General features: G+C 30.4%; 1 protein-coding gene across 2 annotated transcripts in view; it reads right to left on the reverse strand.

Annotated features, from left to right (window-relative positions):
- CSMD3 (CUB and Sushi multiple domains 3) overlaps positions 1 to 24,421 on the reverse strand; it is a 1,213,340-nt gene that overhangs the window by 733,286 nt on the left and 455,633 nt on the right. Inside the window, exons 8-9 of one of the 2 annotated variants that reach the window (XM_003256134.3) lie at positions 11,450 to 11,527; positions 4,688 to 4,775 (exon numbers count right to left, since the gene is read on the reverse strand). In XM_003256134.3, coding sequence (XP_003256182.1) covers positions 4,688 to 4,775; positions 11,450 to 11,527 — 166 coding nt within the window. The remainder of the gene's footprint in view (positions 1 to 4,687; positions 4,776 to 11,449; positions 11,528 to 24,421) is intronic. The other variant, XM_030795533.1, reaches the window with a different exon arrangement.

Genomic DNA, 24,421 nt, shown 5'->3' on the forward strand with positions numbered 1-24,421 from the left:
TTATATTAATCTGAAGTTCCCTAATTGCATATGATAATGAGCTTTGTTTATATGTCTATTTGCTGTCTCATATATCTTCTTTGGTGACAATTCTGTTTTGATGTTTTGCCTATTGTGTAATTAAGTTGTTTTCTTATTGTTAAATTGTAAGCAATTTTTCCATATTTAATATACAGAATGTATTTTTATTAGACATGTAATTTGCAAATATTTTTTTCCAATCTGTGGAATGTTCTTTCTTTGTCTTCACAGTGCTTTTTATAGAGCAGATGATTTAATTTTAATGAAGTATGACATCAATTTTTATCGATTATACTTTTGGTGTTTTATGAAAGAACTGAATTTTCACTTGGATAGGGGCACCAGGAGAACATGCCATGAGTTCTTTTGAATTTTCAGGGGCAGAGACTGGTAATTCTATCCAAAAACCAGTGTGACTTTCATAGTTGGAGGCAGTAATTCACTGAGTAATCACAATCTAATGTTCCTTTGAGATGAAAAGGGCCCAAGAAAAGACATAACTGTTAATTTAAGTCCTGACTAAAAGTACATTACTTCATAACAAATTGATTTATCTTTTGTCTGTGATTTTTATTCCTTTACAACCTTTCCATTTTTTATTCTTCTGGGTGATTTCCACATCTTATATGAGAATAATTTTTGTATTACATTTTTGAAATACATACAAAGTTCTTTTACCCCTTTGAAACAGATGAGTCTACAAATACTTCAACTTCTGCCTCTGAAACCGACCTTGACCTGAAACTGATCCACTCTCCTTTTAAAAGTCCCCCAATTTATATCTCTACTTGAAGATTTCTTTGCTCCCGATCCATGTTTCTAATCTGTATGCCTGAAAGAATTACTAGCAAGTTCCCGAATGCACTGAGCTTTATCATACTTTTGCACAATCCTTTTTATGTTTGTACCTAGGAAGCTCAGTAATGCTAGGTAGAAATTATAAAACCAAGCAGATTCATTATCATCAATCTCAGAAGGGCACTCAAACTTACTTAGCAAGGCAACATTTCTACATCAAGCTTGCTCTCCCACTCTTGGTAAAAAACTATTTTTCATTTTCTCTCAGTCTTAAACTTTCTCTCCCATCCATCCTCATCTCCTTATACACACATTTTCATTTGATGGTCTTCCTAGATGTGGCGTTACTAATGTGAAAGTATTAAACATGAGCTTTCTCACCTTCCAATCACAAAATACGTAGGCCTAGCAGCATCTCTTCTCCACTTCTCTATCTTCCTTTCTATTAGATTGAAAATAATTCCCCACTACCTGCCCTTGGGATCCCATTTATTTTCTCCTACAAAATTATGTTTCTTTACCTCTACCCTTTCTTTGCAATGCCACCAATAGATTTCTCTCTATAGAATTATTTGTATTAACCAATAAACATGCTTTGGTTTCTTGAATCTCTAAAAAGAAACTCTCTCTTGATTTCCTAATGACTACATAAATGCCTCATTATTTCCCTAGTTTATATAACTTGATGTCACCAAGCTGTAAACTATCCGAACTTTCTTTATTCACTCTTCAGCATATTTAAGTTGGTTTTCAACCTCTGTCATTCCACTGAAATCACTTGTCAACAACCTTCATGTTGTCAAATTCAAAAGACAGTCTTCTGTCCTCCATGCTCAATTTTTCAACAGTCCCTGCTTGCCCTTTAAAGGACTTCTTCTTTTGCTTCAGTTACCCTTTTAGGTATTGTCATAGTCCTCTGGTCTCTCATGAGCAGGATTTGGCAGCTCCTTGTATTCTATCAGTTCGTCAAATAGATATTTGAGATGACATCACAAGTTCTCTTGTCTTTCTACTTATTTTAAATGATGTTATCTACACATAATTTTTTAAAGAAAATGATGTTTAACATTTTTATAATATGTATATATGCCTATGGTTCCCCGATATGTCTGAATTTCAATTATGTTCAACTAATCACTTAACATATCTGTCTAGAAATCTCTAAATCTTCTAAAATGTACAACTTCAAAACTGAACTCTCAATTTTTCTCCAGGAATCTCTGGATGTTCACACTTTATTAAACATTATAATTCACTCCATGCTTATGTTGTTCAAGCCTTGAAAATTGAGCCTCATCCTTAATTCTTTCCTTTTTGTTACTCTCCACATCAAATTTTCATGGGATATTAAAGCTTTTGTCTTCAAAAGATATCTTGAATCTGTCTCGTTCCCTGCCAACACCATAGTCCAAATCTCCACTGTCTTTCACCCAGACTACTGAAGAAACCTAACTAAAATTTAGGTTTTCTTCAATCACTGAGCTAAAATAGAAAGCCTGATCTACTGAATATATAAATTGGATCAGGTCACTTACAAATCTTTACAACTTCCCATCATAGGCAGGTGAGCTAAATGTGTAAAGTAGCCTATGGGTACACATGGTGAGCCAGGGAGACCCTGCCCAGCCTAGAGAGAGAAGTTGTTAACTGGTTCTGAGCAGATGTTACCCTAAAAGTGTGTAGGTTTAGGTTGCCAAATATAATAAGAGAATACAGAAATACGTATGTGTGTGTGTGTGTATAATTTTCTGAGTTTTAAATGTTGTCTCCATTTAAAAAAAAAACACTATGTATTTAAAGCAAAACATATCTTCAGTCCATATTAGGCTGAACGGCTGCCAATTTACTTTCTCTGCCGCAGATATTTGGTTTCTCCTTATTTCCTCTACTTCATTTTATTATTTTCTCCTATTTACGCTCTGTAATTGAGTTTCACTGAACTCTATTTTCTGGAACAGGTCATCAAGCACTTTCTTTTCAGGCTATTCCTTCCCTGCCGTTGGGACACATATAATTCTTCCAATATCCATGGGAGTAGGACCTTCTTAAATTATGTAGGTATCCACCTTGAGACATCTTTATTCTCTGTCATAGAATCTTATTATTTTCTTTTTGACTTCTGAGTAGTTTTCTAAATTTGTGATTACATCTGAATGGCTTGAAATCTACTGCACTTGAAGGTAATTTTGCTCATTATATTACTATCACATTATATTATTTTTAAGTTGATTTCCAATAAATCATTAATCTAATTTGCAAATCATTGGACCAAGTAAATATTGTCATCAGTAATATTGTACATGTTATTTTGTAATAGCAGTTTGTATTAATAGAGAACTTATTTTGTCAAAAGCTCTATGGTTACTATGAGGCATAAGTTATCTCATGTGATCTTCTCCTCAACCCAATAAGATATACATTATTATTCTCAATTTTAGAACTGAGGAAACTCTTGCAGAAGACAACATAATTTATTTCAGGGACATAATCTGAATGAAATTTGTTTGACTTTAAAGCGTAATATATTATAATACAGTGATCAAAACGTCAGGTTTTGGAGTCTGCAAGTCAAGAGTTCAAATTCCAGTTCCATCAAATTAATAGCTAGGTAAACAAACTTCAGTTTTCTCATTTAAAATATAGGGATAAAATAGTAAGTGCTTATAAGATTTTATAAGAAATAAAAAATACTTGAAAAAAATAATTATTTAATTGCTTATCACTTTGTGGTCTCTAAGATATAATCATTAGTCATTAAGGCGGAGAGATTTAGTTGATTTTAATAAAATTAGTATAATAGGTCAAAGTCTGACCAGTCCCCGAATCTTTTGAATTTCTCTTTAGTGTGTTTCTTCAAATATTATTATCTGTATTAAGTTTCGAGAGTGGTTAAAGTTATGTAAACATTTTAGAAAATTACAATTGTGTTTGTGTGGAAATTGTATTATTGTTTTCCACTCCAAGTATAGCAAAATGTAACTTTAAGTCATTCTGAAAGATCCATGGGGGAAATTTATTATAGGTCTATATTCTAAGAACTATTTTTTTCTTCATAGGGATATTCTTTATACAAATAATATGAATAAGTAAAAGTAAAAAATATGTGGTATCTGTAACTATAAACATCATCATCAATAATTGAAAAATAAAATTCACCATGGACACTCTGTAAAAATAAGTATTTGTGAGTTTTCGTGATTATTATTTAATATTTTGATAGGCTTTTTGTAATCTTTTATTTGTAAAATATTATAGAGGACTAAGAAAAATTCAAGTTTATTAAAAATCATCATTTGATAGTTATGTAAATTAATGGCTGCCACAGTATACTACGTAAATTCTCTAGGTTGTTAATTTTAAATTGATAAAATTAATACTAATTTATGATGGATATAAAACTTCTACTCAAGTTATAATTATACAATACAAATAAGATGTTCATAGAACATTTGCTAGAAGGTTTTACAGGTATTGCCTCATTTGAAACTCACCATTATATGTGGTAAATGTGGTTTACATGTTGCAGAAGAAGAAACTCAGGCAAACAGAATAGAGCAACTTACCCAAGATCAGACAACTAATAAGTAGCAAAACTGGAACTCAAAGTTATGTCTTTAAAATCCAAATCCCATGATTTTTCACTTAAAATGCTGAGAAATTAATCATTTAAACTAAAAAAGTGTTCTAATAAAGTTAATGTATTACTTAACTAATCCCTTTAAAATAAATATTATTAATAACAATACATTGATAAAATGCAGTTTGATGCCACGAAGCCTTCATCTTTATATTATTAGCTATTTTAAACATTTAAATTAAAATAAACCTTGACAAGATAAATAATGAAGTCAATATTTTAAAATGTTACCTAAAATCTGATCCGATTCTCTTCCCATTTTCTGGTTCTCCTGGATCTGGGCATAAATTGGAAGCTGTTTTAATACCTCCCTCATTTACTGCAACAGCAGGGAAAAAAAGAAAAAAGAAATAAAATATATGTGATTAGAAAATCGATGATATTAATTTTAAAATATACATAAAATGTATTCTTGTATTTTGTCACTATAATCACTGTCATTTAAGCATTTGTTAAACTATAATTTTATAAAACAATAAAGAAGGCAAAAGCATTTTATGAACTAATGAGAAAATAAATTTGCTGTTCGTATTCAATGACTTGTACTAGTCTGCCTGTTAACACATTAGTATTTATCACTTTTGTTTTTAGTTTCCATCAAATTGGAAAATCTCTGGAAACACATTCTCAGGGTATCAGTGTCCAGAGTTTCCATTAATCATTGGCAACGAAGAAGTCAACCACCAGTTATGATAGTTTTATTTGGATCCTTATTATTTTTGAAGGTGTAATAAAAAATATGACTGTATGAAAAAAGTTCAAAGTTCTAACACTTCTTATTTGGTATATGATAAAGCAATTTGATCTGCCAGCATTAAAATACAACAGTGGTGCAAATTACTAGGCATGCCTTTAAATTATTATTACATAATGGTATAAACCAAAACAATGGCTTTACCTTCAAGCAACTTCCATGAATATGATTTATTTAGCTTTTTTACACATTTTCAGCAGTTTCTTCAAGGCAGAAAGTCAAAGATGTATTAATTTTTTCAGTGAATGTGACCACATTGGATAACTAAACCCCAAAGTTAGATTTTTATTATTCAATCAGATAGTACTGAAATATCTGAGTGATATTGTTTAATAAATTCAATCTTAAAGTGAACTGGAGGATAAATTTGATTATTATTTTTTTAATCAATTTACCTGCTCTTTTTTAGAAAAAAATAGTGCTTAAGTAGAGATTCCAGAGAGAAAAAAAATCTAAACCATCCAATGCTTGTTGTCCTCCACTGTGAACTGAAAACACAAGTAGATCTTTCTTGAAAGAATAAAGATGACTACTTCTACCTCTAGATATTCTAATGCAGTAAATCTATGGTAGGACTCTGGCATCAGTTTTTTGGGAGTTTTTTGGTTTTTATTTTAAAGAGACAGGGTCTTGCTTTGCCATCCTTGCTGGCGTGCAGCAGCACAATCATAGCTCACTGTAGCTTTGGAATCCTGGACTCAAGCCATCCTCTCGCCTTGGCCATCCAAGGTGCCGAAGTGTTGGGGTTGTAGGTGTGAGCCATTTTAAAAATAATAATAACTCTCAAGGTAATTCTAATATAAAGTCAAAATTGAGAACCACTGGACTGCTGAATATAATAATTTAATTCAAATTGATTCATCAGATAAGAAGACAGCTATCAGATGACTGCCCAACAGTTATAGTTGTGGTAAAGTTGTCGTTTTCTAAATTAAACAGGATTTTGCATGTGTTTCCATCATTCTAAAAAAATAATTTTCTTAGTATTACCAACCATATCCTTCTTGCCAACTGTATTACAGCTCACTAATTCAAATCATAGGATATTTGTGTTTTTTTAATTCTCTAACTTGCTATACAATCTCTCTTTACCTTTCTGGGTTTTTTGGCCAGTCTTACTTTTGCTGATTCTACTACAGTGGACAAATTCAAAGGCATTGGCTCACAACTCTCTGTATTTGAATTTCCCTCATGCCTTGACAGAATGACCTATATGCTAATGACTTCTAATCTTTTTGAAGTTCCTTTCTCAATCTTTCAATGGCCTATTTGATTATCAATTACCAAACTTTCCATTGTCATCTAATCTATCTACTCAAATTCAACCTAGTCACTTTGATGCTTTTATGACTCCAATTTCATCCACCTCCAATACATCTTGAATACCAGAGGAGGACTAAACTTTCTAAAACACAGTTTTTATTACTGCTCAAATCTCCAATTATTCTAGATTTTCTACTGTATCAATTTTATTTCTCACTAGCCACCAACATGCATCCATCACCCAAGTCCCATTGTCTGTTAGCTGTTCTGCAATTTGCTGAACATACTGACTCCACACATTTGTGTTTTCTCCATGTCTCCATGTTTTCCTTTCCTTCCCCTTTAGCTATCAAAATCCTATCTAATATTCAAGACTTAGCTTAAGTCCCACTTCTTCCAAAAGATAATCACTCATTTTTTCCATGTTATTCTATCTTTTTAAATAACTTGGAGTGTTTCATTTGGACGATTTTTTATTTAATTTAAAATTATCTTAATATAGTATAAATTAATAGTTTCACATACCTTTAGTTATCTATAGAAAAAGATTATATACTTGATAAAAATAGAGAAAAACATTATTTTAATATACCTATTTATTTTCAATAAATATGTCCTAGTTGTTTGATTGACAATATCACCTTATATTTGTTGTCAAAGAACTGAACATTTTCTATGAAAAAATATCCTCTTTCCAATCTTTACAAGGCTTTTGGAAATATTGTAGTATATGTTTATTAAAATGTGACTTTTTAAATGTAGAGTGGAAATGAGGAAAAGAGGTGGCATGACTTAAGCCTAACTACTTTTTTGTATTATGACATGTAACACAGATTATATGGTAATGGACAAGCAGTTTGTGAATACATTATTAGAAAATAAAAATAAGAAAAATCCCATTTTTTTTACATTTCACTGTCATTTTGTGTCAAAATAAAATTTTGTTAAATATTTTATATGAATTTAAATGATAGTTAACACTTACATAATACTACAGGTCCAGAACTATTCTACATACTTTATGTGTATTACCCCATTTAGTTCTCACAACCATCTCAGGGGTAGCTACTTTTATTTTACACCTCCTACAGGTGAGAAAACTGAGTCACGGAGAGGTTAAGAAATGTGTCCAAAGTCATATTGCTAGTTAATGGGAATCTACATTTAAACTCAGGCAGTCTGATTTGAGAAATTCTACTATTAACCAGGAGCTCTATAGCTGCTCAGAAAGCTCGGCAAGGCAGAAACTATGTCATTAACTACAATTCAAAACACTTTTCCAAACATTTTACCTTAAAATGCAGAGCATGTGTATAATTCCACCACTTTCACCTAATTAATCCCAGTTCTTATTATTTTAATTGTCAAGTTATTTCTGTCTGCTTGAAAGTGTCATTTAAACCACCATTTCTGGACATCTGCAAGAGGAAAAACTTTCCAATTTAAAATGTAAGGATAATGAGAGAGCTTCTGCGTGGTACGTGTATTTAATGTTCTTTAACTGTAAATATTTAAAATTTTTTAAATTAAGAAAAAAGTACAATCCTTCATTTCTTTTGATATTTATATATTTCAGAATTGCCCATAGCTAAGTGATGCCAAGACAATTAAATGAAGTTAGTATTCATTCAATCATCTGCTTTCATTTCACAATGCCATTGATGCAATTGGACAGATTTATCACTTCTTTTAATTTGCATAGCAACTTGCAGCATTTTAAGAATATGAGTGCTCTTTAAAAGTTTAATTACATGAACAGTGTGAGTAAGCATGTTTTCTTATTGCCTCTGATTTTATATAGCACATAATATACCCTAAAGATAAAAATAAGTGGAATCTGACTAAAATTCTCCTCCACACTACTCTTCCAGTTGCTTACATTGTCACTTTTCTCAGATTTTTAAAAATTAATTTAAATTTTTATTTCAACTTATCATGTGCTTGGGATCTTTTTCTGAACTCAAACATCATTGATATCAACATTGTGTTGTTATTTTTTATACTAAAACACTTCATATTCTACAAAGAGTTACCTCTTAACTAATTTAGCTTCCCAATAAAATATTGAATCCTTGAGGGTTGAAAATATATTTTATTCACTCTTTTACCTTCTTAGTCTAGCATAGTGCTCCCATGGAGGGATTGTGGAATTAGTGGATAATATGAATGAATAAAAGTATGGATTTGAATAATAAGAAAGAAAACACAATCATTTATGGCAGGCTCACAGTTTCCTCATAATTCCACAATAATATTCTAGAGGAGCCTACTAAAGAATTTGGAAAGACTATTAGTTCATTAATTTTAACATTCTAAAAATATAAAACCTTTTTACTTAATTGTTTTTAAATCTATAGTTTCTTTTCTTGGCGAAATCAATTTTTGAAAAAGAACATGGGGTAGATAGGGGCAATTTACAGTTCAGGTATGAAAGCTGAAAAACAAAATCTGAATCAGTCATTTAACAACTAAACTCTGCCCATGAACACTATTGGAGCTTCCTGGATCTCTTGTTAATTCATTTTTTATTTAAAATCTGAAGGTGCCATTATGAGACCTTCAAATACACATACTTCGGCAGTTTGGGAATTTGATGTCCTCCATGCTTATACTGACTTTGGGCCGTGCCTATCATAGAATTGGTCGTTTCTTCAAAGAACATGAGCTTTATTATGTTTTTTTATTTGAAAGATGAATGTCAGATAAAAACTGTCTTTCTTTTTAATTATTTTGTCCTAGGTTGAATAAATAATATTAAAGAGCTGAATATCTGCATGTGTACTTGAAATAGATATATAATGATACAAATTAAAACAATATAACTCTATTGCAAACAACCACGAAAGAATATGTTTTTGAAATGAGTTATAAAATAGTTTAGAAACAAATTATAGTAAAATGAAATTTAAAATAATATTGGCTTGCTATTTTATGATAGGAAATTTGCAAAAAATATTTTTGTTGAAGTGAGAATTACTTATCTTCAAAAAAATGAAAAAGCAAGAGTATTTAAAAATATTTTTATAGAAAATACAATGAATAAATGCAAAATTTATTTTAAAATTATGGAGCAAATTAACATTTTTGCCTCATATTTTTTGCCTGTTTTAAAGCAAATATTTCTTAAATAAGATATTTTTATTAGAATTTTTTTTTCCTAGATATACAGCCATGTCTAAATTCCCTTTTTGTTCACCTTCATAATCCATGTACAAGAAAAGTGAAAATAATATATATTTCCACTAAGGCAATATACCAACAGGGATATAGAGTTACATACATCTTACAATGCCTTGATAAATCCTAGATCTCCTAGTACAAATAGCCTGAATTTCCCTGAACATTTGGAAGTTTGAACCATGCAACATGTCAAATAACATACGTGTAGACAAATTGAGAAGAGGGTAAGCCCTTCTAATACGCTGTAATTCTACTTAGAATTCAGAAATAAATATATTGGCCACACAAAATATTAGAAAAAAAGTAGTAAACATAATATTTAATTTTGCTAACATTTAACTTTTATTTCATGATGACTTGAAGAAATTTGATACGTAAGAGTCATCTCACCTGGCAATTTTTTAAATTTGTATTTTTTTATTATAGAAAATACGTCTTTCTCTCAAAAGTGTGTTGAATAATTTATATATGTCATATTGTATCATTGCTTATTTTCCTTAAAAACTGACAGTATCAATCTTGAAAATGATTTTAGCCCCCAAAATACATGAAGAAATATTAATTACACAACCAAACCCTTTGAAATTAGCTGTTTAGTGCTTTTTAAACAGGTAACCAATCGGATCAATGATTTCCTAGTGATATCTCTTCTGGTTTTGGATTAATATTCTCAAGTCTAACAAATAAAATGTAAAAATCACATTTGAAAATTATGACACCATTAAATATTTGATATAACATAAGACTCCAAGGGTTGATTCTTGATAATTGACATAACTGCTCATTTTTTGTCAATTACTGTTTATATGTACAAGTCAATAAACATATAGGTAAAGCCCTTTTTGATATAGCTATAATACATGATTTTTGTTAAAGAAATAATTATAAACTTATTTCATGAGGAACAGAAGAAAAATAAAGTTAAAAAATATACTCTTGTTGAAGAATAAAAGTAACAACATGTATGAAATTTGAAATAACTACTCATATATTAGCAATGTTATTTTGGAAGTCAAGTATTGTGTCATAAATGGCTTGTTTCAAAGTTTTTAATATGCAACAGCATTGTTGACAATTTCCAGTAACTGCTATTAATTTTGACTACAAAAATACATAGCTCTACTAAAAAAAATTTGTGTTTGGTTATGGTAATTTAAATGAATGCTCTAATTCAGTGATTCTTAATCTGAGATTTTGGGATGAACTTCAGATGTTATATAAAACCCTGATTTTATAAGTAAAATTGTGTACTTCAGGACATTTTTTAAGATTTTCAAAAAGTGAATACCAATAATCAATCATTTTACAAAATATTTGATTTCATAGGTTTATGTAAATTAACTCAAATTAAGACTTTTATTTTTTCTTAAATGAAAATTGCTATTTTAAAAGTAATCTTTCTTAGAAAAGCACTTATGTTGAAATTAAGATATAGTCAATCAAGAATTCCTACAAGAAAACACCAATTTTAGAAATCTTACTCATTTTTGCCTCATCTTCTAGAACTAAACTTGAGTGTCCTCAAGACTTAAGATCAAAATAATATTTTTACATCTTGAAATATAAAATAAACTTTATCAAAAATAATCTGAGGCTGGGAGTTTGCCATGTCAATCCATTAAATCAATACACATTTAAATATAAAATATTGAATAATCATCATGCATGTTATACAGATACTAATGCAGTTAATTTGGTAAATACACAAATATTTTGGTAAAACACATACAAACAACACAGACACCACAAACTTCACTCTTGCACTAGAGAAAGTAACAAAAAAGAAGTACACTCACAGATAGAAAACTTGTTGCTGTTGTCTTTCCCTGGAAACAATTTAAATCCTCTAGATTTAAAATCTATGGCCTTTTTCACTAGTTAAGAAAACAAACAAAAACATGTATCAGGAAATACAATTTTAAAATGAAATTCAAGTTAATAAATTTTGTTAGCATGGAATTATGCAAGATAAAGAAACCACTTTCTTAAGCCTGATACAGTACCCAGAAGAATTTTTTTGAAGCAATATAATCACTTAGTAGTAAAATACTAAGCAGTGTAGAATGATTTTAAATATTCTACAGGGAAAATCCTGCATATACATAGTTTTTTAAGCTGTGTTTTTTTAAATTATCCAGATTTTTATATAAAAGTGAAATCTTAGCAGTTTATCATAAACCACTTGAATTCATCAACTTTTATGGAATAAATTAAACTAGCAAAGTAAAAATGCTGGAGTACTAGAATAGTGAGAAGGATTTAATAGGTTTGTTCTTTAAAATAAATTTCCTAAAAATTTAGCCTATTTGAAATGTTAGGACACATTTAAGAAAATGACTTAATTAGAAAAGTTTAAAATTTATTTTAATATTTCTGTCAATCATTTCCATTCATTATCATTGCTTTTGACACTACAACTACTGTTAGTCCACATTGCACAAAATGTATGAAAGTGAACTACAGCTATTTTGAGCCCTTCTAAAATATCTTACTACAATTTTTAGATATAGTAGTTGTACATATTTATAGGGTACATAGGATATTTTGATATAAGTATACAATGTGTAATGATCAAATCTGAGTAACTGGCATATTCATCACTGCAAATATCTATTATTTCTTTGTGTTGAAAACATTCCAAATCTTCTAGCTATTTTGAAATATAAGATACTGTTAAATATAGTTGCCCTATTGTGCTATCAAATGCTAGAACTTATGTCTTCTTATCCTTCTATCTTACTATAATTTTGTCTCCATTGACCAATCACTCCTCATCACCCTTCCCTACTTCAATTATTTTCTTTTACAAAACGTAGTATAAACAAGAAATAACTTGCTCAGTTACAGTGTGGAAATCTTTACATATTACTTTTTATCAGGTTTATAATGAAGGATGACAGCCTTAAATGTTATGCAATTAGGTTTTCTTCACACTATAAATTTTAAAAAAAGTAAAGATGATTTTTTGTTAGATGGTTTAAAATTACCACTTCACTATTTCTGAACGTCATTCTATGCAATTAGTTCAAATTATGGATATTTATTGGTTTATGAAACATTTTAAGGTAATTTTTTTTCTTGTTAATAACTTGAAAAGTAGGATAGTAGAGAAAGGGCCTGATGGTTTATGTGAATATAAGATATGAACTATCTATACACACCGCATATATTTTAAAAAAGAGGAATATTATCATTGGAGCAGGATTTATAAGGCTGATTCTTAGTAATTATTAGTTGTGATATTTTGGACAAGAATCTGCCTTCTTACCTGCTTTTTTCTCTTAAATAAGCAGCTAACACTAGATGGCCTCTCTCTTTATAGTTCTAAGATTCTTTAACTGTGAATCCTTATTCATGGTGAAAAAATGACTACATCCCTCCCAAGTGATGCTTTTTGTTGTGATTCTCTTCTACCCCCAGCCCCACCCCCATGGTAACCTAAAGTTTAATTCTTCTGAAGTGTTCAGCTGCTCTAAGTTTAGTTTTGTCACATGTGAATTTTCTGCTGTCTCAAAATACTTTTCAACAAAATTTGCATTTTGTATTTTCTGGCATAATTCTAGATTTTTCCATTGGATACATGAATTATAAGTAGGAATCTACGTCTACTTTTCTCTGCATTATAAGATTTGACTTTATAAGTATTACAAATAGGTCTGAAGATTTCATGGTGATTTTAACACAAGTCTGGATTTCAAAAAGAATAAAGAAAACTAAATGAAAAGATTATCAGACCAAAGGAGAAAATTGCAAAAGAATAAAATCCTACGGATCAAAGAGTTTAATGTTGTAAATAATAAGTTACTAATATTGGGGGGCAGTGGCAGTTTGTGTAAAAGGGGACAGATTAACATGCCTACTTACAAGTATCTTGATTTAATTATTTGGTTGGGTAAGGTTTTTCCTGCTTCTAAAAGCACCTTAGTTTTCTCTTTTGTAAGCATCTATATGTCAATTAATCTTTAATAATGATACATCTATATTTTTTAAATAAAAACTATAATAATTGTAATACAGATGCAGAAGATGAAAGGTCAGGAGAATATCCATTTTTGGACATGACAAAATGTGAATTAATAACATAAAATTTAAATTCACAAATCTTTAAAATACGTTAAACAGAAAACAAATACTTTAGCTGTTTATATTTTTAACAGAAAGAATAATGTATATCTCCTAATAAATAAACTAAAAGGACAAATATTGCAAGTATTAATTACAAGACTATTCTAAATCATGTATCAGGTATTTAATATTACAATGTATGCCATAAAAATATAGATTTCACTATTTATAAAAGATACATGGCATAAATCTTGAGTTGTCATCAAGTAATGAGTGCTTCTAATGACCATATTTAACTTAGAAAATTAACCTGACTTTTTAGCCTGATGTATTTCAGTAATAAGCATGTAAAATTTATTATAGAGTTAATGTTAAAATAAATTACGGTATTTTATACAGGTTAAGGAAAAAGTTTAGACAGTGTGTCATGTGTGGCAATTCCCTCCACTGTATGGTAAGCTCCTCAAAGGCAGAAAAAATATTTTGTTCATGTCCTATTTTTGTTTGTTTGTTTGATTGTTTTGAGAATGAGTATCGCTCGGTCGCCCAGGCTGGAGTGCAGTGGCGCGATCTTGGCTCACTGGAACCTCCGTCCCCCGGATTCAAGCAGTTCTCCTGCCTCAGCCCCCCGAGTAGCCGGGACTGCAGGCGTGTGCCACACGCGGCTAATTTTCGTACTTACAGTAGAGACGGAGTTTCACCATGTTGGCCAGGCTGGTCTCAAACTCCTGTCAGGTGAACCGCCTGCCTTGGCCTCCCAAAGTGCTGGGAAACGGTGTGAGCCACAGCTCCTGGCCGTTTGTGTGTTTTTTGAGACAGAGTCTCGCTCAGTCGCCCAGGCTGGAGAGCAGTGGCGTGATCTCGGCTCACTGCAACCTCCGCCTCCCAGGATCAAGCGATTCTCCTGCTACAGCCTCCCAAGTAGCTAGGGTTACAAGCGTGCACCATCACGCCCAGGTAATTTTTGTATTTTAGTAGAGACAGGGTTTCACCATGTTGGCCAGGCTGGTCTCGAACTCTTGACCTCAAATGATCCACCCGCTTCGGCCTCCAAAAGTGCATGTCATATTTGTATGAGTGTATGAATGAATATATACAATATTGTTAATTCTGAGTCTTTTAACTAAAGGTACTTTGTTGAGAGAATTCCCTTTATTGATCATGAATTATGATGGGAGGAAGTGATTTTTAAAAAATGAACACCCAAGATGAAGCATTTTCATTTGTAAATCTCAAGATGAAATACAGAAAAACTATGTATGCTCTAATAATTTTAGAAAGCATTAAATGCAAGATTCATAGGCATATGCACATGATTCATTTTCTTTCTTTTCTTTCATATGGTAAACAATTTTTAATCACTTTTAAAATTTTTCATTACATTTTCAGTTTGACTATTTTTTTGTTTCGTGTAATAGAAATATTTTATAATACCAGAAAGGCCTGGCAGGGAAGAATATTAGGCCAGCAATCAAATCCCTCCCTCTTTATTTAGTTGTAAGCCCTGGACACTAGCAAAACCACTTTGTTTTGTAACCTATATTAGAGTAGTTTTAAGCCATGTAGTGGATTATCACTGTGGCATCTTCCAGGTTGTTTGTTGGCTTCAAGATCAATATAAATTCAAAATTGCATTTAAAAACTTACAAAAAAAAATATTGATTGACTCTTACTTAAACCTCATCTAATTTTCATGTTAATCAGCTAAAGTCATTATTTGAAATGATTTAAATTAAAATGCCTACTACAAAAATTAACCATATATTCACGCATATAAATCATAGATTGATTTTGTTTCTAATATCAACTTTGTTGGTGTAACAGGCATTTGTCTCTATGTTTTATGTTACAAAAACCTTGTAAGTGTAACTTGAGAACATGTGGTATTGTGGGATAAAATAGATTGGGAAGTACTATATTTAGTGTTGGTACTGGCCTTTAATGTTAGGAAATCGATCATATTAAATAGGTGTAGTAGAAGGAATTTAAGTATCAGCTGGAGATTTGGAAAAGGTGACCTTTAATTGGTCCTTTTATCGCTGAGCTTCTATAACTTAAAGTCATAGAACATTTCCTGGCTTGAAGTTTCTCTAAAAATTGAGTCCTTCATTACATAATCTCAAAAGTTACATATCTGAAATATATTATTCTATTTCATTGCTATGCATATATAATGAAAATATGTAATATGCAGAACATTTATCTTTGAAAAAGAAGAAACAGACATGTTTAGTATTAGTTAGCAGAACATTGTTTTAATTAGAAATAATTAACTTTCACGTTTGCATGGGGCTCTCATAGAAGACAGTGGCATTTATTAAATGTTTTCAGAACATTCTGAAGCCCTCCTCATTTTCCACTTAGATTATATTCTAATACAATAATGAAGGTAAAATGAATGGAGTACTCTAAATTTGTATTTATTTTATTCTTCCAAGTTTGTTGTATTTATTTTAACAATAAAGTATCTTGGAAGTGTCAGTAGCTGTATTATAAATCTATAATTTATTCATATCATGATAATTCTTTTAAAAAGGAAAATAATTTCTTATGAACAAGTAACTAGTATCTTGTTTATGGTTTTGTTTATTTCTGCTTCATTGTAACCTTTCTTTTCAAATGTACAATAATGCCTTTCTCGTCTTCTTTTGTACTGTGTTTGATATGATACCTGGATGTGTGTTTCCCACTTTTTATTTTGAATTTATTAATTATAATCTTATCTTTCACTTTATAGTAAACTAATAAACTATACTACTAATACAATAATTTCCTTTTAATTTTTTGGGTATTGAAAATAACTAACATGTCTCTGGGCGTGTATTTGATTTTGAGAAAGTGGCACATATCACTATTGACAATAGATTTATTTACATGAGTACTAAGACTGATCAGTCACTGACTAGGAGGTTAAAGTAATATTAAAACACAGTGTGTTATTTTTGGCATTTTGTTTACTGGATTAGGAGTTAGCAGACCTATGTTCTGAGTGTATAAGACATGGGACATGTCGATTAACTTTTCTATTCAGTTCTAAGAGATGTAATTCTTAACTATTTAGGAGTAGAATTTGGGCAAAAGGAAATAAAGACTAATGTAATCAGAATTTTCAGTTCTATTCCAGATATTTAAATGTGTAGGGGTGTTATAAAATTATTTAACTGTATAAAGATGACTTTTTTTTGTTGGTTTAAAAGTAAATAGTGGCTTTATGTTACAAGTCAGCAAGTACAAAAATTTAAGTTGTTTTTTTTTCCTACATCCTGTACTGGCTGAACAAAACACTTTTCATAACATACTTATCACAGAGGCTGCTGCTGATGACTTCTTTGATGTAATCCTTAGACAAAGAAAAATCAAGAAACTATACTGTTGCTAGATTGAAAACTAAACAATATTCCTGCAGTATCTCCTTTAACATCTTTCATATAAGGTTTACTGCTGTATTCATAATACAATCTTCTGAGAAAACAATACATCTTATAAATGTTTCTGTAGCATAATTTTTAAAAAAGTGACTAGAGGTATCCTGCAACAATTAGATAATGTTTCTGTGTTACACAGGAAGAAGATACAATAGAAAACTCAGTGACATAATATTAAGTAGCTCATGAATCTTTCTGAAAAATATTTCAAAATATGTTTAAAATAAATGAAGACAAACTTTGTATAAAGAAAAGCAATGGCCATAATTTGATGAGAAACGTAGTATTTTAAAAAGCACACAAAAAATTAAAATTAAAAAAAGTTCTTAAAGTACAGAAAAATTCACTGGTAGAGATAAACATACTAGGGATACACAAGATTTAAAATATTTTTAAATTCATAAATGATGGAATTGAACTAGTTAAGTTTATTAGGAAATAGTATATATTCATTTTTATAATTATTTAAAATCATAATGTACTCTCCATTTAAAAAATCATTAGAGATAAGTAATATGGTTCAGAAAAGCCAACACATTTTTTTAAATCTTAAACTCCTAATTATGCCACAATGCTCATTTGTACATAGCACTTACTCTTGCATGTATGATGTGTAAATATAAAATGTATGTGATGCTCAATTTTTAGGTGAAAGAAAATATATAATCACAATTTTACTATTGTGCTTAAGTTACACAATAAATTATAGAACTCAACATGTAGCAAGAATCTTTAAATGTTAGTTATTTGTACTAATATTATTTACCATTTATAATATTAAGGTCTAGTTAGTCTCAGAAGCCATTCTGATTTGTGATGCAATATACCAAAAATTTGTTAACTATTTTGTGTTATGTCTTTTTCACTATGTAGGGATGATACACAAAATAAATTATCTATGTTCTCTGAATTTCTAACTTAAATTTTACTTTTCTATTCAAAGTTAGAAACCTCTCCAAAACTTTAATCAAGATGGAAAATTTAGTAGAAATGTATAAAACCACATAAATGCAATCATATTGATTATATGAATAATTATTTAACATATTTCAAGATTCTCCACTAACAAGACCATTTTCTATTTTACAAAAGAAGATCCTTAAGCTACAAAGTCTCAGCGTTGAAATGAGGTTGACCTAGTTTCTAAATCTTTGGAATCTTATTTTTCAATCATTTTAGGGTAAGAAATAAGTGTAAATTTTTCACTTGGAAAACTGAACAGAGTGGTGAGTATGGAGAGGAGACATTGTGTTTTAATAAAACCAATTTGTCATTAAGGAATGGATAGTTATTAATTTTTATTTAGGAGACCATGAACAGACTACAAAACTGGATAAAAAATCACGTAACTAATCATTGCATAAAGACTCTAAAATTTGTATATGGGCTTTCTTTCTTCCTAGAAATGGAACAAATTCAGGAAACCATAGCATTTATGCAGATAACAGCAGATGCACCCGCAATGCTTGGCGTAACAGGTCTTACAGTTATGGTATGCTGTAAAATGTCAGGATTATATGAAAAATGTGGGATTTTTATATTCTCTTTAGGGATTCTTATAATTGGCATAATAAAAGTCACCATATGGGAAGAGTTACCATTGGTATAGTTCACAGATACTTTTAACACTTTAAAACTGTCTGCCCTTAATTTAATTGTTTTTAATTTTTATTTTCTGACAGCTTCAAATTAACTTTTTAAATTGTTTTTGGTTGTACAGTTAATATTAATATCCACTCAATTTATGCACTTTCTCGGGACCTTTTTTTTCTGATATATTATGTTCTCTAGAATACAAGTGATTTTCTTTTGTTTTGTTTTGTTTCTAATTGGTATTTTCATTTCAAAAGTTAATTTTATCATTGATAATTTGATTATAAGTTGTAACATGTAAAATGATAACATTAATATTTTCTTACTCATGATAAAATATTATTACATTAAATATTTGTTTTGCACTCAACATAAGAAATCACTTATTTATATTATAATGCCTTCTAATATGAGATTAATTAGGAAAGAAGCAACTTTTTGAGAAATGGCAGCCAAAATTAATGACTTTCTTCAGACTATGGACAGTGGCATATATTCTTCCACTATGAACTTCATTAGTGCATTGAATGATTTTATAAATTTACAAAAAAATACAGAAAAAAAACAGAAGAAAATGAATTGCTTTAATAAATAACAACAGTCCATCATCCCTGTGATTTCAGGTCATTGTATTTTACTAAAGTTCACTAGAAATATTAATATCAGTGCCTAGATTCTGTTTGAAATAAACATAGATGGGTTCTGATGGTTGTATTTAATGCAGTGTTTTACTGCTAATTTCATGGCTATTCAAAATGCCAACACACTCATCATACCCATCTATGTTTTATATTTGCCTTTCCAGGTCCATTCTCCCTATTCTCCTCCTTGTTCTCTGCCCAGAAATTTGATCTGAATGGCTACATCCTTGCTACACAAATTGTGACATTGCATTAGAAGCACTGGCGTCACCTGGGAGCTTGTTAGAAAAGCAGAATATAGAGCACCACTGAGAACTATTGAATTAGAATCTGCAGTTTAACAAGATCCCCAGGTGATTCTTCTTAACATTTAAGCTTTTGAAGCACTAGACTCTATCAACAGTCTCCCTCAACCTCTGGGGGATTCCAGCAGGCGGATGAAAGGAGGGAGGAAAGTAAGATCAGAATTTTTATTCCACAGGATTCCTCACCATTGCAATTACTGGCGTTTGCTGGGACTCTTAATTAAAGGGCATTTGTCTTTTAATGCGAGGCTACAATAGGTGACTTTGTCCAACATCTCACTCTCTTTATCCCAACAAGTTGGGAATCATAACAGCCCAGCTGCTGCTACCATAGGTTACTGCATGGTTCCTTGTGGTTTCTTTACATTCACCCATTTGGAAATAATCCTCTGTAAGTAAAACTTCCTCAAATTAGGCAACATTCCATTGTTTCTAAATGTACTCTGATGAATATACCACTGGTACATGGAAATTATTAGAGATTTAATTGAAATCTACATCTCAGATACTGTATTAAACAACATCTCTTAATTTGTTTATGACCACCATTATACTTCAAAGGATAATATCTAGGTAGAATTATTGTTGGCTGTTGCTCATCATCTTACCATTGGTTGCTCACTTTTTTCTTAGAAAATGTTTTGAAAATCTAGACAACACAACTGTGCTGTTTTCTAGCAATTATGTCTGTAAGAAACATAGAGATTCAGAAAGATAGAGTAGATAAACAAAATTTAAATGAGTTGGCTGTATTGAAATTGAAAAGTAATTCAATTAAAAGTAAAACTGGCAAGAAAAAATAAGGAGTTAATAGAAATCTGAGATGAACTGAATGTTACTTTACTTTTATATAACTTATACATGAGAGCAATATGAATAGTGTTAAATCAAACTGTATATACTCGTATCCAATATTCCATATCAATATTGCATTAAACTATGTATTTTTCCTAAGGAAATGAGCTACCTAAGACATTTAAAACTCTCTGCTAATCTTTTTTAAATAAATTTGTTCACATTTATCTTTACCTTACAGGATTTTTATATAACCAGAGTATATTTTCTTCTTGCAAATGATCCAGAAAGGGGCAGTATCATTTACTGGCTGTGCATCTAAAGCATTAGGTACTCTATGTGTACTATCTCACTGAAATCACAAAATATCCATGCAAAATTATTGCCACTTTTAAAATGTGGAAATGGAGAAGAGCTAAATTAATTACCCAAGGTTATCTATATGTTAATAAAATACGGTCATTCATTTGACTCTAGAACTTCAATACTATCATCTATACCACCTGACTAGAGACTATCATCTATACCACCTGACTAGAGATAACATAATTCCATATATTCAGTCAGAACTCTCTCAAGTATGTATCTTAGAAAACCGTAAATAGATCCAATTAGTGTAACCTATCCTAATTTATTAATTTTGATATAAAATTTTAAGTAATCAACAATATTTGACCCTAAATATATTTACCTTCATAACACACAAAAGCTTTATTAGCTGGATTTAATATTGAATGAAGACATCAACTACCTGATGATAGCGCCAAGTATAACCCCATGGCCTGAAGCCTCATAATACTTTATTTTAAAGGTGTGAACAGATGAATTTAAAAGGTGTAGCAAAACCAACAGCTATGTGAAATTCAAATAATCATCTAGTCCTTTTAGTAAAATATCTTTGCCTGCATTCCTTTCTAAAGGGAAAGTTCAGAAGAGTTGATGAGACTTTTTTTTCCCCCTTAATATAAGCCTCCTCAATAAAAAATTTCTAACATCTCTGGGCTCCGGATAAAATTAATCTATAAATTTCTGTCACTTTAGTTTCATTTGCTATTATGAGAAAATACCATTGGAAGAATAATTTAAATAAAGAAAGATCAAGCATCAACAGCAAAAAGCAATAGTCCATGCTTTAGAATACAAATGATGTAATTGTGAAGAGAAAAATATCCTATGCAATGCACCCTAAACCTAACACCATGCTGTTCTGCCATATATGAAGGTTCTGCTCTTCCTAAAATTGTAAAGATTAGTTGTGTGGTTTCACTCTGTGCAAAGCAGAGTAGCCATATGCTCTAGAAAACTACATGCAAGGAAAGCAGCTTGTTGCAAAAGTGGGTGAAAATGCCCTGAAATAATTCTGAACAAGATAAAAATGTCTCTACATAGGACCATTTCTTCATATTCCAAAAGGCAGAGGAGTCTGCTTTGGCATCAGCTTTGAGCACAAATAGAAAGTCTAGCCCCTTCAAAATATTTTAACAAAGAAAAAGATTTAAAAGTCACATATGTCACATTCACTGTGACGATCTCATTCACAGGTAAAATAAGCTCTGGTAACCATTTGGGGAAATCAGCTACACACAAAACGGTTTCATCTCTGATCTTTAAAGTTAAGCTTTCTCTTTTGATCAATTCAGTACATATTATTATCTTTCCTTATTTGCTCATTCTATTAAAAATGAGATATAATGTGTTAATATAATAATAAGCTAACAAGATATCTGATTAATGGTTACAGGTGAACAAAACAAACTGGTTGAAAATCTGAAAAAAATATATATGTTTCCTTAAAGACCTACTCAAAGGAAATAAGAACATTGACATCAGAAATTCTTAAAATCTTTACACAGGACTAACTCAAAAGCATGGCTTGAAGGGTAGCATTGGATAAAAATGTTAAAATGGTTACTTGCAGATTTGCCATTTGTGAATAAAATAAATTTTCATTGTTTAATATTGTCATTCAAGTCCTCAGGCAATCTGAGTACTTTTATCTAATACATTTTAAATGTGCATAAACCCGTTAATAAGTAAATTCTAACATTTTATTTTTTCTCTTCTTTCTTCTTAAAAACAACTTATTTAACAAAACATAAAAGAATTAGAAATATAAAAATGTATTTACTGTTATGAATGACATTGCTTTGACAATTTCAAAAATGTGATGAAATAAAGTAATGGATAGAAAATAAGGATGCTATTCAATAAATATGTATTTAAATGATAAATTGGTACATTTCTGAACATGAATTATTAAATAGCTCCAGTTATAAACATTGAACACAACTTTCCATTAAATAACATAATTAGGGAAAAGTCAAGAGAACAATGGAAAAAGTAAACAAAAAGTATGGCAGGATATTGATAAAGCATACAATGATCAGCATTTATATGTAATTCTCCACCCAAAATGTTGACATTCCCCTATTTTTTATATTCACTTTACCAATGTCAAAGTTCTGACATCCAAAATAAATAAATAAAATAAATGAAATTAAGTAATTCTATAAGAATTATACATAACCAGATAATTTTTTAAAAGTTATAAATTCTGCAGTCTATTATTAGTTATACTTTAAAGATGCTATTAAAATAAATACATTAGTTAATCTCATAAATAAAGACCTGGGAATTCAAGCAGACAAATGTAATTTCACCATATATATATAATAAGAAAACAATGCTTAAAGATTAACTCCTGAGAATTTTTGATTTGGCAATCAACTTTTGCATACTTTTCTTTTTTCTCTTCATTTTCTTTTCTTCCTCTTTTTTTTCATTTTTTCATTTTTTTTTTTTTACTCTTTTACCTCCATCTATTAACATTTCAGGGATTTGAAACATGGTAAGTAAAGAGAAACTAAACCCTGATGTATTTTTCTCTTTGTTATTTGATACACTGAAAAATAACAACCATTTTAAAGTATAGAATTTCGAGTAAAATTTAAAATTTAGAGCTAAAATTTGACTTGGTGTTGATTTTCTTATTCATCTATTCCTTTATTGATTGTTCCAGTAAAATCATAATGAATGTCAATAGCTCAGCCATTCTTAAAAGTTGCCAAAACTAATCAGTGTCATTAATATTGATTCAGAAAATCCATCTGCCTTAAAATATCCCCTCCACTCATAAATTTCCCACCATTTGAGTCACTTGTATGGAATTAAAGTTTAGCTTTTGCTATATTATCCGAGATAGCTCGTCAACCTTGTGATTATCCTAGTGGAGAACAAAATCCTATGAGGAATAGACAGTATTGGGACTGTGTGATAAATGTTGTTCTCTCTCCATGATGATCATCTTCATCTAAGTTCTGGCTACTCAGTGTATGAGCAAACCTAGAGATCTGTTAGAAATGCGAAATCTCAGATCCAACTCCAATTCCATCAAGTCACAATCTGCATTTGAATAAGACTACTAGATGATTCATGTCCACAATGAAATTTGAAAAGCGTACTGTAAGACCTATACTCCAAGAAACTATCAACTGTTACTTGCACTTCTGTGTATCTTACTATTTGTCTGCTTGCTCCTATTCACTTGAAATTGCTTCTTCAAATACATGCTAAAGTGACTCCTTTAAAAATTACATTTGATAATATATGTTCCCTGCTAAAGTCCACCAATGGTTTAGATAAAAATAAAGCTCATTTTTAAGGCCTGAAAGCCAAATGGTGTTTTTCCTACCTATGTTTCCCACCTCATCTACCTTACTCTCCTCCTGGTGGATTGAGTACCAGAATCAGTAGATTTTCTTTTTCTCAAGTTAAACTCAAGCTCTTTTTAACTAGCTGTTTTCTTTTCCTGGGTGTGCTTTCTCCTCTGAGAAACTGCAAGGCATAGCTCCAAGAGCATCTCTGTCTGCTTTCTGTTATTTGGGTCTCAGTTTAAATTTTAACTCCCCAAAGAGGCCTTTAATTACCATCCAAACTAAGGCAGC

Source organism: Nomascus leucogenys, chromosome 16 (genome assembly GCF_006542625.1).
Source record: "Nomascus leucogenys isolate Asia chromosome 16, Asia_NLE_v1, whole genome shotgun sequence".
Taxonomy (NCBI): domain Eukaryota; kingdom Metazoa; phylum Chordata; class Mammalia; order Primates; family Hylobatidae; genus Nomascus; species Nomascus leucogenys.